The 15,502-nt window shown below is 36.5% G+C and overlaps 2 protein-coding genes across 7 annotated transcripts; one reads left to right on the top strand and one right to left on the bottom strand.

Annotated features, from left to right (window-relative positions):
• The first annotated feature begins 1,072 nt into the window (after window positions 1-1,072).
• On the top strand, window positions 1,073-12,253 carry bnip2 (BCL2 interacting protein 2). 6 transcript variants are annotated; one of them, XM_032586439.1, is made up of 12 exons: window positions 1,073-1,238; window positions 4,357-4,453; window positions 4,587-4,651; window positions 4,909-5,085; window positions 7,321-7,503; window positions 7,627-7,729; window positions 7,808-7,939; window positions 8,074-8,160; window positions 8,246-8,344; window positions 9,826-9,861; window positions 10,355-10,381; window positions 11,643-12,253. In XM_032586439.1, coding segments are annotated over exons 2-12 (960 nt in total). In that variant the 5' UTR covers window positions 1,073-1,238; window positions 4,357-4,403; the 3' UTR covers window positions 11,644-12,253. The 6 variants fall into 6 exon arrangements, with proteins under 6 accessions (XP_032442330.1, XP_032442325.1, XP_032442339.1 ...); XM_032586434.1 differs by lacking the exon at window positions 10,355-10,381; XM_032586460.1 differs by lacking the exon at window positions 10,355-10,381 and having other exon boundaries at window positions 1,130-1,238; window positions 4,354-4,453.
• Window positions 12,254-13,329: 1,076 nt separating this feature from the next.
• Window positions 13,330-15,275, bottom strand: gcnt3 (glucosaminyl (N-acetyl) transferase 3, mucin type). Its single transcript, XM_032551532.1, is given in 2 exon segments — window positions 13,330-14,299; window positions 14,301-15,275. Coding segments are annotated over 2 exon segments (1,374 nt in total). The 5' UTR covers window positions 15,141-15,275; the 3' UTR covers window positions 13,330-13,765.
• Between the last annotated feature and the right edge of the window lie 227 nt (window positions 15,276-15,502).

Here is a 15,502-nt window from a genome sequence, read left to right as displayed (position 1 = left end):
AAATGTGTATAAGTTACATTCAGTTTCCCTTTTAGCTTGATCAAGTATTTTAAAATTCATACTAATATTGTAATTGAATCAAGGAGAATAAATCCAGGAGAGGTTAGTCTAACATGTCAATAAAGATGTACCTCTGAGTAAAAATAAAAGTAAGAAATTGTATTTGTGGAAAGTGAAAGCAGACCCCCCCCCCCCCCCCCCCCTCTCTGTAACCCCGTCACCTATTTAATAAATGCCCACGCGCATAATATCCGTTTAACCGTCCATGGTTGCAACCGTACGTCGAGGAGCCCGGAACTTTGGCAAGTTCAACCTACCGTTATTTACTGATTTTCCTGAACAAATGAAGATCTGTGTACAGTAAGCTGCTGAACATATATTCCGCTTAGAATAGACATTTGGTCCAAAACTCTACTGTTATTAGCCGCAGCTACCGGCTAAGTTAGCTCTACGTAGCCGAAAAAGCTAACGTGACTAACGTTTGTTAACGTCCGCAATAGAGGGGAGAGCATTGTGACTTGGAGGAAGGAAGGAAGGAAACTTGATAAGCAGGATCACTGCGTACTGCTGGTTGTGCAAAGCTAGCACACTTTCAGACCACTAGCGTCTTACTGTGACGCGTTCAGAAAAGGTGATCAAGTCTAAGTACACGGTGTGATATTTCACACTGCTTAGCTTATTAGGTATGCTGATTTACAAACGTGTTAGCAACGCGTCGCTTGGCTAGTTTGCGGTTTCCTAGAGCTAGTCCGTTAGCAACAAACTTCTGAAAAAGTTGCTAATTCAGTTTGGCTTTTTGACTATCATAGGAAATATAAGAAGATCGGAGTATTTTTTCTGAGCAAACCCCGTCTGAGTCGCGTCAGCACCAAGGGAACCCTAGTAACAGGACTCATGGCATCGGACGTGAAAGAAAGTGAAGCGATGTTGAAGGGTGTAAGTGATACAAGTTTGAACAATAGCAACCCGGATTGTGTCACACCCAGCAGGACTGATGGGGATTTGGGAAACAGGCAGACAGCTAGTCTCGCGTCTTCCGGAGTGTCGAGAAAGGAGGGTGGCCAGGATTTACAGGATAGCTCAGCCTCAGCGTTGGAAAATCGCGAAAAATCTCGTCGAGAAAATGTGACCAAAACAAGAAGAACAACGCCAGGAAAAGTGCAAAAACAGTCTGGAGGAGGAAGCTCTGCCCCGGTTAGCCTTCCCAAGGCGCATTCACCGCCAGGAGCATCAGGAAGGTGTGTATTTTGGGGATTTATTTAGGTGATTAAACTGTTAACAAGTGTGTAATTTCACATCGCACCAGAATTTAAATCAAAATAACTAGTATGCATCTTTTTAAACGTTTTGGGAAGTTTGTGTTTGTTTTTACTTTTTAAAAAAAAAAAAAAAGCTAGAAATTCTTAAGTGCCCGTTTATCGTGTCAGGTGTCTTGAAAGAAAACATTTCCGTCAGGGCTCAGATCCCCTTTTAACCGTACCGATTTTTAATCATTCTGCATGTTTGTTCCTACATGAACTTCCCCTTATTCTCGCCATTGAAAATGTAACAAAAATAGAGAAATTATTTAGAAAGTAAGAAAACATTAAACTCCTAAAGGCCTAAAGAATTCTCAGCATGATTTAAATTCTCAAAGACATAAGTTCAACTCATGCAATTTATAACAAGCTGTATTCAAATTACTACTCAAAAGTTGAATGGAATTAACAAAACAAATCACTTTCTCAAATTACAATTTACAGCAAAATATTTATAGTGGAATCCATTGTACTTCTCAGTTCATCAAGTTTATTTCTCAGAAGGAGCAGAAAGTACAGTAGTAATTTCTATTCAGTTTAAAATCATGCAAACTTAAAAACTTGCTTACTCAATATAAACAATGTTCACAGCTAAAAGTCAATAGAAATAAACTGATGAGAAGCATTGAAGCTCCATCTGGTGATATAGGCTTGCAAATGATGTGTTTTTGCAGTCTTTCTTAGTAATTTCAAATGCTTCTTCTTTTGTAAGACCTCCCAATACTGTGAAAGTGTATGAAATCACCCCAAACATTTCCCCAAGTATTTTGCTCCCATTTAAAAATTATTGCTTTAAATATAATTTCAAGTCCCGTCCATATACACATGCATTTTCACTGAACTTCTACTACAGTTAAATCATAAGAATGCCATACTTTAGCAGAAATTATTCCAAACGATGAGATACAGTTTGGATGAGATTCCCAACTGTATCTTTTGATATGTTGGGGTTGAAATTCTGTCTCAAAAAGCTTGTCGATTCCAGATGAATCAACAGCGAATGTAATCAGATCTAGATGAGTTTATGCTGATGTTTATTAGGGTGGACCTGCTGGGGTCCTGAGACCAGACTGCTTTTAGCAGCGTTTTTATAGCACAATAGTTATATTTAAGCATGCAATAAAAATAAATTTGACAATGACTTTATTTTTGGGAAAACTAGTTTTTGTTTGTTTTGTTTGAGGAATTCTTTAATCTCCCCTGGCAACTATTCATAACAAATCACAGTTGGTGTTTTGAAGAATCTAAATAGCATAAAATAAGTCAGTGAGACTTTGACCAGTTCACATAGTTTAGTTTTTATATGCATTTCGTTCTAATGCTGAAAAAGCTTTCTATAAATTCTTGCAACAGAATAAAGGTTTCCTAAATATTAAAGTGTGTTTTAAAGAATTTCTTTTAAGTGCTTCTTCTTTGTTTCCTTCATTACCCTTCCAGTTTCTGATTTCTGCTGGTACCATATGCAAACTCCTATTATACATCTGTCAACAATTCATTCTACATGTATGAATTTTACATGTTAAGATGAACCTAAAGGATTGAGCTGACCAGAAAATTATGAGATTTTACATGTGTGGGAACACTAAAAACTGTAAGAATGGTTGAGGTCATTCCTAGTCTACAGTTATCAATGTTTACAATATTTAAAATTCACCACAGCTTTGTACTCACATCACCCTTGGAAGAAATCAGCGCACATTTAAAAAAATAAAATGTCAGATGTTCTTTGTGGGGAAATAGACAGGTATTGGATTTCTAATAAAATCACAAAAACAGCACTTTAGTGTGTTTGACATCTCACACAGACATCTTCACAGTTTAACTTCACCTTTACATTTCCATATAAATAGACATTGTGTGGTGGCTTTATGTAAGCTCAGTGTTATGATTCAAGTTTGTTTTTTTTTAACTTTCTTCTTTTTTGCAGTTTAGCTTCCTTATTTTGCTGAAGTAGCTTACTATTAGTCTTTCCACTTGGTCTGCAGTTTTCCTTTAAAGGAAGCAAATTTTTTTTGCCTATTTCAGCTGTTAGGTTATGTAGAGATTATTGCCATTTCGAATCAGACGCCTAAATGGGTTTATTCTGACATTAAATTCAAAATCTGTGGAATTTCTGTATAAGCACAAATGCATTGTTATAGCCTACTAAAGGGGGCTCTGTGTAACAGCAATACAGATTCCACATTTATCATTAGTTAGGCGTATGGCTTATAAACTAAGCTCTTAGTGGAAGCTGGTAAGCTTTCAAACGGCAAAATACCTGATTAGGAGACCAGTTACAAGCTGAAGCTTTTGACTTAATGCTTAAACAAGGGACTAAAAGTGTATTGTATGGTAATTAGCCTCACAATGCGTCACATACGAGTATTACGGTGCTTTCTCGTGAATATTTAATGCTGTGAATATGTATTTGATACATGTATTACTTACTTTGTATCAAATACATACGCAAAGCTTTAGGACCCTCCTGAATTAAACAGGTCTTATGATTAACCTACCTATGCACGGCAATAATTACTTAAATTTAGATTTTCAACTGTGTTATACTTATTATGCATAGTAGAGAATCAGTTTAACACATCAATTCGGTTTAAAAGGAAGTATACAATGTAGACCTTCAAACTCGCTAATTTTCTTTGAGACTATCAGCAGAGACGGCTGTCGGTGAACTTGAAGGAAGGTTTAATTTACCTTAGACTCCAGTAAAGGCTAAATTAGTCCCAGTGTACTTGATGAAATGATTTTATCTTCAGTGCACCAGTGTCTTTAAAAACAGGCTCCGAGTGTCTGACTCAGTAACCCCAAAATGAACGGCGCTGTGGTGTTTTGGCAAATGAGTTCAACTTTAAGGCTTCCTGGCTAATCCCATTAAGACTGTATGCATCACCTTTAAAAAAAATAACCAATTATGTGTTTACATTTTACAGATAATCTGTGGTGGCTTGCTCTTGAACTTTGCCCATTTTATTCTACAAACGTTCTGTTTTTAGCAATTAGATTCAGTTAACTATGAAATGTTGAATTCTTGTTTGTGTCCCCCCTCCTGCTCCACAAGCAGCTTGGAGCGGCAAGGAGTCAGTCGCCACTACAGAAGCTCGTCTGAGAATGGAAGGAGTTGAGCTGAAGGAAGAGTGGCAAGATGAAGACTTCCCACGGTACTGAGATGCCCAGATGCAATATAACTCAGTATAAAATGTCTTATGCAGAGATGCTTTTGCCCACATTATGGGCAAAAATGTGAAAATCATAAAGTACTGAAGTTAAGATTATTAACTTATTTTTCATCAGGCCCCTCCCAGAGGAAGAGGATCTTGATGAGTTTTTTTCTGGAACCTCTGAAGAGAGAGACCCTGGTAATCATAACACAGTAATGCACTTCATATTACTGTACAAATAAAAAAAAATCTGAACTCTTTAGAATGTTATTTCAGATTTATTCTGAATCTTAAAGTTAAATCCTTGAGGACTCTTGAGTCTTACTTTGACTTTTTTTTGGTATTTTTTTTTCCAAAATAGAATTCCTTATCATTGCGTTAAAAATGAATAATTTAGTCTATTTTAAAGAGGCTGCACATATAATAGAACTACTAACAGTTATTATCTATCCCAGGTTATGGAGAGAACCAAAGCAAGAAGGCCAAGAAAAAACTCTCTGCTCCAGACATGAGTTTGACTCTGGACCGCAGCGAAGGTTCTCTTCTCTCTGATGAGTTGGAGGAAATTACAGATCTGGACCTGGACGACATGGAGACGCCCTCAGACAACAGCAATGAATTTGAATGGGAAGGTAAAAAGCCACTGTGATGGTCTTATTATTGATTCCTGTAACACTGATTGTTTTACTTTGCCTTACTAACAGAATAGCAAAGTAAATCCAGTAAACATAGTGATGGAAAAAGTGATAAATTCTTGGGAACATGCATGTAGGGCTGGGCGGTAAATCGATTTTATCGATTGAATTTTCAGTTTTTTGAAGATTTCATTTTTGAAAACTGAGTTTTCCCCCTCTTTGATTTCCATAGTTCAGAGTGATGTCAGCCCAGCCAGGGCCTTCCAGCTTGGTTGTCAAGTGTGTTTCACAGCTTTCATTTATTTGAACTTTGAATTCAGGTCATCTCACAGAAGGAATAATAGAAATAAAAACCAGGTTTTTAAAATGCTTTTGTATTTTTCTTTTAAGAAAAAGCAAGAAAATAATTAACTAAAATTGAATTTCTTATGAAAAAATCAGATTTTATGTACAAGCTTCATCACCCAGCGCCTACATGCATGTGGGATCCTGTTATAAGAAGCTAGACTTCAGTTTAGAAATGAGAAGCTGCCTGGTCTTGTTTTACTAAACGTGGCCTATAAACATTGTCCTTTTTAGGGGTTTTTGGTAGCTTACCTCCTCAACTTTGTTTAAAATGCTGTTTGTTGTTCTTGTTCCCACATCGCTGCATTCCTCTTTCTCACTTGGAAGAGTTGTTTCCTATGTCTGCCTGGAAACAGGCTGCAGTCCAACAGCAGGTTTTTCTCTTCTTGTGGTAAGAGTTCTTGGACAGACTTCATTTGTTTTTTACAAACCACAAGTCAATCAAATCCTTCATCCCAATCATCTTCACTTCACTTGTTTGAATATATTTTCTCCCACATGTTATATTTCTTGCTTTTATTTTGATCATTTTTTTATTTTTTTTATTTTAAATGTTCATTTTCTAAGGTACTAATGACAGTTTATCACTTCAGAAATGGTTTATTTTCAATATATTCACTATTTTATGGTTTTTCTCTTTTTAAGGGCTTGCATTTGATTGTAAATAAATCCTGTAGATAGTACAATGGAAATAGCTCTCTTACTGGAAAATATGGACCAGATAAGGAGAATACAAACCAATAATGAAATCTTAAATTTGGTGTATATTGCAGCTGTGCTTACTGTATAAACATTCCCATATAAGTGTTTCAGTTGAATTTATTTGCGTAGTTTGACTTTGATCAGCCAAATACTTGTTTTGATGTTGAAACACTGTGCAGCAATAGATGTACAAAATACACGCAGAAGTTCCTAGGGTATTTCTTAGGGAGAACAATTCAGTGCAACCAGGTGTTTACATACGTTTATATTACAATAATTTTTTTCGCACTGTCTGAACAGACAGAGCAGGTGTGTCACGATAACTTGCTGGACAATAAATTGTCCCACAAGTTATTGCAATAAACAATAATGTTTTGAGTTACAAGTAATATAATGTTTATGGCATAAAAATGCAAGCACACCCTCTCAAACATCGATAAACTTTCATTTTTAAAGAACATTTAAGCCTGTAACTTGGTTAGGGAATTTTTTTAGATTTTAGCAACCAAAACTTTAGTAAAGTTTAGTAAAGTTGCTTTAGCAAAGCAACCAAAACAAGACATAAAATGGGATACCAAAGTCTGAATAAAAAAAAAAAAAAGGTTTGATATTTCTGAAACTGACCTCTCAGTAGTTTGTAGTAATTTTGGCTCATTCCTCCCAACAGAACGGCTGTAACTGAGTCAGGTTTGCAGACAGCTGTGCTACCACACTCCTTATGTCCTTCCCACAAATTTTCCATGAAACTAAGATTATGGCTTTGCTATGGGCCCTCCAAATATCACTTTATAACTATTTTGATGGTAGTGAAAGAAAATCTGTAGTTTGCTTTTCTACAGAGTATGTAAATATCTTACTTTATTTAGTGTTTGTCAATTTTAGTTGTCATGTGATGTTTTGTATGAATTATGAAAAAAATGCTCTTTTTTTTCTTCTTCCTAATGAAAGGCCTGGAAAGAGATAATGAACTGCAGCTGTGATTGTTGGATTTTAATCTGAGAGCAAAGCATGTTAAGATACAGATGATCAACTGGTTGTAATTGGAGCATGAGGAAAATAATCTAAAGATTTGAATGTATATTTGATGAAAAATGCTCTGATTTTAATCACACAAATCATCGGATGGCTTAATTTATTTATTTGCTAAAATATATATATTTAGATTTTTTTTTTCTTTTCATTCAGATGATCTTCCTAAACCAAAAACCACAGAAATACTACAGAAAACCGTTGATTCAGTCCAGGAATATTCGGCCTCAGAGGAGCGGGAAGAAGGACGACGATGGAGGATTTTCCGTTTTGGAGATCAAGATCACAGAGTGGACATGAAGGCCATTGAACCTTACAAGAAAGTCATCAGCCATGGGGGTCAGTGTAATCTTACTGCCATGCACAAAAGCACAATGACTTGAGTTTGATGGTTTTAGTATTCCAAATTTTCTCACTTAAAAAAAAAAAAACATTTATAAATGTTTGATATGTTGTCTGCAGGTTATTACGGAGATGGTTTGAATGCCATCATTGTGTTTGCTGTTTGCTTCATGCCTGAGAGCGGTCAACCAAACTACAGATACATCATGGATAATTTATTCAAGTAAGAGTCTGTGCGAATCAATTGGGATTTTACTGCCAGCATTTGAAACAATTACTTAACGTGTATTTTCTTCTCCAGGTATGTCATTGGCACACTGGAGCTGCTGGTTGCTGAGAATTACATGATTGTGTATTTGAATGGGGCAACGTCTCGGAAAAAGATGCCAGCTGTTAGCTGGCTCAGAAAGTGCTACCAGCAGATTGATCGCAGGTAATTCAGCACAACTCTGAAAAAGACGCTGTTGTCATAAGTAGAATAGATATGGCACCATTTTCGTTTAGTCCAGTTTAAGAGACCATGGTTAATTTGAACTTTCTTAACCTCTGATTTATCTCTTCGTATAGGTTACGGAAAAACCTAAAATCGCTGATAATTGTCCACCCCTCCTGGTTCATTCGTACCCTGCTGGCACTCACAAAACCCTTCATAAGGTATGTTGCGGGTATAAATATTTGGAAAATTGAAATGATTAAGGCAAAAATATTTGTATTGTGCCATTTCTATTTCCTTCTGCAGCTCCAAGTTTTCTCAGAAAGTCAAGTATGTGTACAGCTTGAAAACCCTTGCTGAACTTGTCCCTATGGAGTACGTGGCCATTCCAGAATGTATCAAACAGTGAGTTTTCGACACATGAACGCCGTTTGGTTTAGGTTTCCCAGTTACATTTATAACCATATGAAGGTTATACAGGATAACTGAATACAGGAGAGGGTATGAGCTGCCAAATCTTCAACAGTTGCTTGAAGATGGATAGGGATACCCTCTGCACAAATAATGGTTGTCCTGACAACAGATTGTCTCACCTGAGCTGAGTCTTTACAGCTCCTCCAGCTCCTACCATGGGCCTCTTGGCCGCTTCTCTCAATATTGCTCTCCTTCTCCACAACTTTCTCCCTGACTTGTCTGATGTGTTCATTGGTCTTCATGATGCTGTTTGATGAACACTATAAAATAATCCAGCTGTATTTATACTGAGATCAAAGTAGATAAGATTTTGTTTCTGGTAAGTCCTCTTGTGAAGGCAGGAAGGATTTTATTTAGCATTATAGACATGCAGAGCAAACCTTCAACTTTTATTTGTAGAAGAAAATCATGAATTGTTTCCTTTCACTTAAAAATCACAACTTTGTGTTGCTCTGTCACATAGAGCAACAAACTCAACGAAGTTTGTAATCATTGAATGAAAAAAGTGGAAGAAGGCAGCTGTATGTGCACCGCCAATACAAAGTGTTGAATTGCATTTTGTTTGTTCACTACACAACCAGACACAACATCAGCATGTCCTAGTTGCTCAAAGGTGATCTCCTACTGCTTCCAAAGTGTTGAATTTCTGTTTCTTTTTGCTACACTGTTACATTCTTCGTTTGTAGTTATCACTCACATTTCACACTCTCCTCAGACTTGGAGTAAGACTGTCTAGTTCATTTTTTAAATATGTTGTAAGATATTAAAAAAGATGGAACTAAGCTATGATTAACAGCACTTTTAGCCTGCACTGTCAGTACACAGTTGCCAGTTATCAATATACACTGCTCAAAAAAATAAAGGGAACACTTAAACAGGTGTTTCACACTTAAAGTGTTCCCTTTATTTTTTTGAGCAGTATATTTTCTTTTATGTCAACAATTAGCTTGTTCCACTTCAGTTTAAAAACCGGCACTTCGAAGGATTGTTGTCTGTCTGCAGAACATTGAAAAATCATGTTCTGCAGAAATGTAGATATTTGCTTCAAATTAGAGCAAGCATTTATTTCACAGAATTTTTTAGCACCGGGATTAAATCTAAGCTCTGACAGGTTAGATCTGTCCTAAAGCTTTTTAGATCTAGGGAAATAATAATAATAATAATAATAATAATAATAATAATAATAATAGAAATATGTTATGTGTGTGTATACAATAGGAAAAATATTTGTAAAATATTGTGAATAGATGAAAAGCACGTCGTCTTCATGTTGTCCATTTGTCTCCACTCTTTTAAAAAGATACTGCTCAAATCCTCAGAGAATCTCTAAACATTCTGCGCGTTTTGATCTGTTGTTGGTGTTGGTTGTCTAAATTTTCTCTCCTTAAACCAGTTTTCCTGCCCCTCTTAAGGTTTGATGCCGAAAAAAATAGGAAAAGCAATAAAAGGTATTTGCTCTTTGACCAAGGGTCAGTTTCTGCATCCTTTTGTATTTTGTGAAACTAACAATAAATTGATCAGGTAGCTTGCAGAAGCACACCAAGACACCTATTCTCTTAAAGGAAAGACAATTTCCTCTGCAATTCTCAACTGATGTGATTTAAATTCCAAATAAACAGAATGACTGTCTGCTCATTAAAATAGGTGGCTTGGTGAATGTTTAACCAGCTAAATTCTTGTCTGAGCCAGCAATGTAAAGTTAGCAGCATAATTTTATTCTGCATAGTTTTTCATTTTTTTAATTTACAAATATTGTCAATCTTTACATTTTGCGTAAGGCTTTTTGTATTTCAGATTATGCATTTTTTTTTACCCAGTTTAGAAAGCAATGTAACAACTAGTTTATACCAAAATAACTGTGCACAGATTGTCTTGATGTCACACTTACTGGCACTTATTTCTTGTTTTAAAAAAAAAAAAAAACGCCCAAAAACCAAACAGGTTTAGAGTTGCTGCAGTTTATATTTGGTAAGTTTTTTTTTTTTTTGTCCAAGTTAGTGCCACAAGGAACTAGTTTGTCCCCCGTCATTGTGGTACGTGTGGTTGCACTGTTGCACATTAACCGTGTCCTCACATGGTTGTCAGTAAGTGGCCCTCACTGAACGACCAGCTTGTTCACGCTCACAGCTTTCTGCATGACTCACTCCCTGCACTCCTGCTCCCCACTGATGTTTTGGTAAATAGATCGTTTGTCAGCTTTCCTCTTGCACTCGGAAATGTACTGCTTTTTCCTGATAAGTGATTAATGTTCAGCAGCTGCTGTGATTACTATAATTGATTGAAAAGTATAACATTATTTAACTGATGAAGGACAGAGGAGTTTTCAGTTTATAACCAGTTAAAACAAAAGTTCTTGTGAGGAGTTGCACATTCCAAACTTCTTGACATTAAGATTAACAGAGGCTCCAGTCAGTTCATTCTTTTTAACCCAGAAATATTAAGGACTTGTGCACATTTCTCCAATTCCTTCATTTTCCGTTACTTTGAAAATGACCGGCTCTATCAAAAAACTTGCAGCTTTGTTCTGTTTTTATTTGGAGTGAAATTGTGAGAACAAGTCCAAATCTGAATCAGTAGGTCAGACCTCAACCGAAATTGGCCTGATCGAACAGGATTAACAGCTAAAATTCATTAGAAACGCATAAAGTGCATTGATTTAATTTACCGCACTTTCCAATAAGCTGGAAGATGGATATCCAGTAAATGCAAATATTGGTCCTTAAAGGACACTTGTGTTCTCAAAGGAAATTAAAAACATTGTCATGTACACTTGGTGTTGACTTTCTAGGTGAACTGAAATGTCAATTTTTTTAGTAAAAGGTATGTATGATTTGAACATTTTCTAAATGTGAATATTTAGGTCAAGCAAAAAAAAAAAAAAAAATCAATTGACTAGCAACAGCCTAAAATGTGTTTTTGAAAGCCTAAACTGGTTTGATCCACCACTTTGTAACAAGCGGCACAAAATATTGAATTTTAAAACAAAGATCTCAGTGGACTCTTTGACTCATTTTGGAAAAAAAAAATTACTTTTACTTTACTGATTTTGTTAAGAAATTAGACAGGATTTTTATTTTTCTTACATTCATCCCAGTCTGAACACATTTCAGGGTGTGATTCTGAAAAAGATCTATTTTTTAGAGGTCATTGTTGTAAGCTGATCCTGATTGATTGCATCAATGCCTCCCCGGTCTCACAGCTGTCTTCTGACTTTTGAATGTTTCTGCAGAGTTGACCAGGAAATATTCGGGAAGGTGGAGATGGCTGCTGCTGCTGTTCCTGAGTGACCACTTCACAGTGCCTCATGAGGAGGAGTCTCAATCTCTTAACTCCTGTCCTCATGTTTATGTTCTGCTCAAAGTTACAGGAGATTTTTTTTGTTTTTTGCACCTAAAGTGCTTTTTTTAATCTATGCTGTTTGTTACATTTTCAGACACTTTGCTGTATTTTTTTTCTTGTTTATCAAACAATCTAACCCTTATAACTTTGCCCACATTTGCTGTTCGAAATATTGTATTTTGCTTTTATTTAGTCCCCTATGTTAAGTCAAGCCTGTCTTCAGGTTTCTTAGTTAAATCCTCACTATTTAACACTTTGTTACAAGTGGTTGCTGCATGTTCTGCTTTGTTACATTGAAATATATATTTATATACAAGGTGTTAAAGGAGAGAAATTTAATATATTTTTATGAACTGATTTTTAAACTGCAATTTATAGGTGTCAAACTCACAGAGTGGCATTTTATGTAAAGTGTTGGCAGCACCTTTTCCACTGTTCATTGCTGATGTTCTGTTAAAATTTCACCATGGGGAAAATAAAGTTTTATTTTGTTGCCCCTCACTGGGATGTGCTTCTGGTTGTTGGAAAGAGAATCTGAAACAAATTAGATTAAATATCCGTGTATACAGGGTTTGTGGAAAATCGAGAAGTACATTTGTCATAAAAGGTGTTACATTTTATTCAGTTATGTCTTACATATGTACACTTGTTTAATGCTTATTCTGTCAACTTATTACATTCAACCAGTTTCTTGAAGTGGTCAAGAAGCAATCAGAGACCGTGTTAATCATACATTATCCACGTTTAGCTCATAAGGATTATAATAGGGTTTTTCCTAAAAACAGATTTTAACTTGCTAACACTCTGTCCAAGCCCCAATTATGATTAATATATAAAGTAAGAAGGCAATGGTGTGGTTACCTTCTTGTGCCCAGCTCACATGCTAGCTTATTAAATCAGCTTTACAAACTGTATTAAAGGTGTTTTTTTATAATTCATGTAGGACTTAAATGTAACTATTAGAAGAAAAAAAAAGTTCATAAAAACTGTATTCATACATAGTGATAGGTTTATTTTGTCACAACCTGCAAAGAATCAGCCAGAGACAGAGATTAGGTTTCTTTTGATTTCTTTTCTGCAGAATAGGAGAATTGAGAACAGACGCGACGAATCGCTGTCAAACACTGTCTGGACTCAATTCTGCCAGTTCTTTCTTTGCATTTCTCTTTATTGTATAGAAAAAGGAGGTTGGGCTTCTTCACACAGTCACACAGAGAATTGACCAACCGTCTTTACATTCTGAAACCTCCTATGGACATGCCCTTACAAGGGCATGTGGCTGACCACAACTAATCAGTTACATATGGAACTAATAACACATGAATGTTTAACGTTTTTAGCTTCCAAGCAAACATCCTAAACAAAGTTAATAATATACTACAAAAGAAAGAAAAGTTAAGTAAATATATAAAAAGAAGAATAATATGAGAGTAATAATATTAAAAGAATAATATGAAAACATAACTTGTAAAATAAACTCATGAGTAAATGAACAGGAGGATAATTTTTCTAACACATAGTTGTGGTATTCCAAAAATGTTTACCACTTTGGAGATTCTTGTAGTTATTACCACAAATTAAATCCACAGAAAGTACAGATTTTATTGAAATCAAAGATTTAGAACATTGTTTAAGAAACAAAATACCATTCTGACACAATAATTAAAGAAAAAAAAAAAGTACACCTGTTCACTGCTAGTAAGTTAGCAGCGGGAAGCAATTGCATTTTATTTGCCTACACGAAAGACAAATTTGCATGTCAAACACATTACAGATAATATTACAACTGTAATGAAATGTGTTATTTTAACAGTAAAAAAGAAAATGTATCATACTTTTTATTTTTGACATTTCACTGATAATACCGACCTTGTATGTTTACTCGGGGGGGGTCATTGCCTTGTGAGAATCTTAAACCAGCTTATACCCGTCAGATGTTCTATTGCAATAAGGTAAGAAGCTTCTCAAACATTACCTGCTCCATTTGGAAAGAAAAAAACTACATTTTAGTTTCTACAAGAGATTTGGATTTTGCAGAGAGCCCAGGGGGTCATAACCCAAAGCTTTGAAATGCAGAACTGACTCCAAACACCTGATCGAAATGTCATCAACTTCTGGGTCGAACTTATTTGCAAAGAGGTGCTGCTGTCTCAGAAGCCACAGGAGATCGCCGGTGCCGTACACACACACCGCTCTCCTGTAGGCCCCTGTACATGGATAGTACGGAGCTCCTTTGTTCACGTCTCCTGTTAAATAAGACCACTTGACAACTCGGGCGAGAGCCATCATGTCCGACGTGTCATATTTGCCGTTTGAGGGCATTGATCCAGGAACAGAGGACATCCTCTGCAGGGTGGCCCACATGTGCTCGTCTGGACTGTATGTGTCTTTTTCCCACTCCATGAATTTCTGAATCTCTCCGTTCCGCATCAGGTATTTCACAAAGGCCCTTGAGACCACAAAGTAGGCGTTTCCTGAGAACATTGGGCTGCTGATGGGTGGCGGGCTTTTTCTCACGTCTGTTCTGATGACCCTGTTGGTGACACTTGTGGTGGTACTGCCAGCGAGCTTTCTTGTAGTCACTGGTGGCTTCAGTTTCCAAGCTGTTCCTCCCATTAAGGACTTTCAGAGCCTTCACCATCTCCCTGTTGGTTTTAATGGGAAAGTCTGTCCCACAGGTATTCAAAAGGTATCTCCACTGAACTTCAGAGTGCAGCAGATCTTTCATGCAGTTCAGATCTGCCTGTACTCTGGACCATGAAGCATACACAACACTTTCTAATTTACTGGCTACAAAAACATTGGGAAAGCAGGAAACTATTTTCTTCACAGCCTTGTGAAAAGACAGGGAAGACTTCAGGTCAATATGGACACAGTAGATGTTCTGTGGAGCATAAATAGATCGTAGGAGTCGTTCAAACATCTCAATCTTCTCGTGTATCACTATGGAGTATGCAATGGGAAAATTTAGTTCCTCCTCACTTAAAGGCACTAAAATGAAACCTCTATTCTTAATGTAAGCTGCACAATCTTTTGTTGCATTAATGTAGAAATCCTCAGAAAGAGTTGTTTTCCTACTCCTGGATGCTAGAAGCTCTTTTATTTCAGCCTTGGTACCCTCTACAGCTCCAGCGATGATGGCTAAACAGGCAGGCAGGTCAGCGAAAAACTGATCCGGGATATGAAATTGAGAGGGCGAACTTCTATCAATGGCGGTTTCCCAAAAAGCAAAGGAAAGGAACAAACAAGCCAGGCTGAGAGAAAAAAAAAAAGTCGACCTTCTCCGGAGTTTTGTGTTAGTCATCTCTTTGCTCAGAGGTGACAGGGCAGGTGAAGCTCTCATCAATGCAGTTTCCAGTTTGAAGGAGATGCTGCAGTACTTAATCATCCCTTTGTGGAGGTGTGTCCGTTAAGATGTGAAAGGGCGGACTAACGCTACATCCTTGTTCATGATTAAACAGTACTGCATTCCTTCTGAGAATGTAGAATTTCTAAGGAAATTCATGTGTATTTTTTGGACGTTCAGTTTCCCAGATACTCCTTTTTAATGATAATTATAAAAAGAAAATACATTTGCACAAATATGAAGGTAGTTTTTCAGTCACTGCTCACATGTTTTACTAACAGTGTGCATCGTATAGATACAGGCACTTTGTAAAATCTCACAACTAAAATACAAAGAAAAAGAATACCATTGCAACAGTTCTGGCCAGATTTTTACATGCAGTCTTCAAGGACAAAATGTTTTAT

This window comes from Xiphophorus hellerii, chromosome 2, assembly GCF_003331165.1.
Source record: "Xiphophorus hellerii strain 12219 chromosome 2, Xiphophorus_hellerii-4.1, whole genome shotgun sequence".
Taxonomy (NCBI): Eukaryota; Metazoa; Chordata; class Actinopteri; order Cyprinodontiformes; family Poeciliidae; genus Xiphophorus; species Xiphophorus hellerii.
The sequence above is the reverse complement of the archived record's forward strand: the minus strand, read 5'-3'. Positions and strand labels throughout refer to the sequence as shown.

Coding starts and splice junctions, on each gene's coding strand:
- bnip2 (XM_032586434.1), top strand. CDS start 4,404: ATGGAAGGAGTTGAGCTGAAGGAAGAGTGGCAAGATGAAGACTTCCCA. Junction 7,730..7,807: donor ATCATGGATAATTTATTCAA/GTAAGAGTCTGT, acceptor TTTCTTCTCCAG/GTATGTCATTGGCACACTGG. Junction 9,862..11,642: donor AATAGGAAAAGCAATAAAAG/GTATTTGCTCTT, acceptor ATGTTTCTGCAG/AGTTGACCAGGAAATATTCG.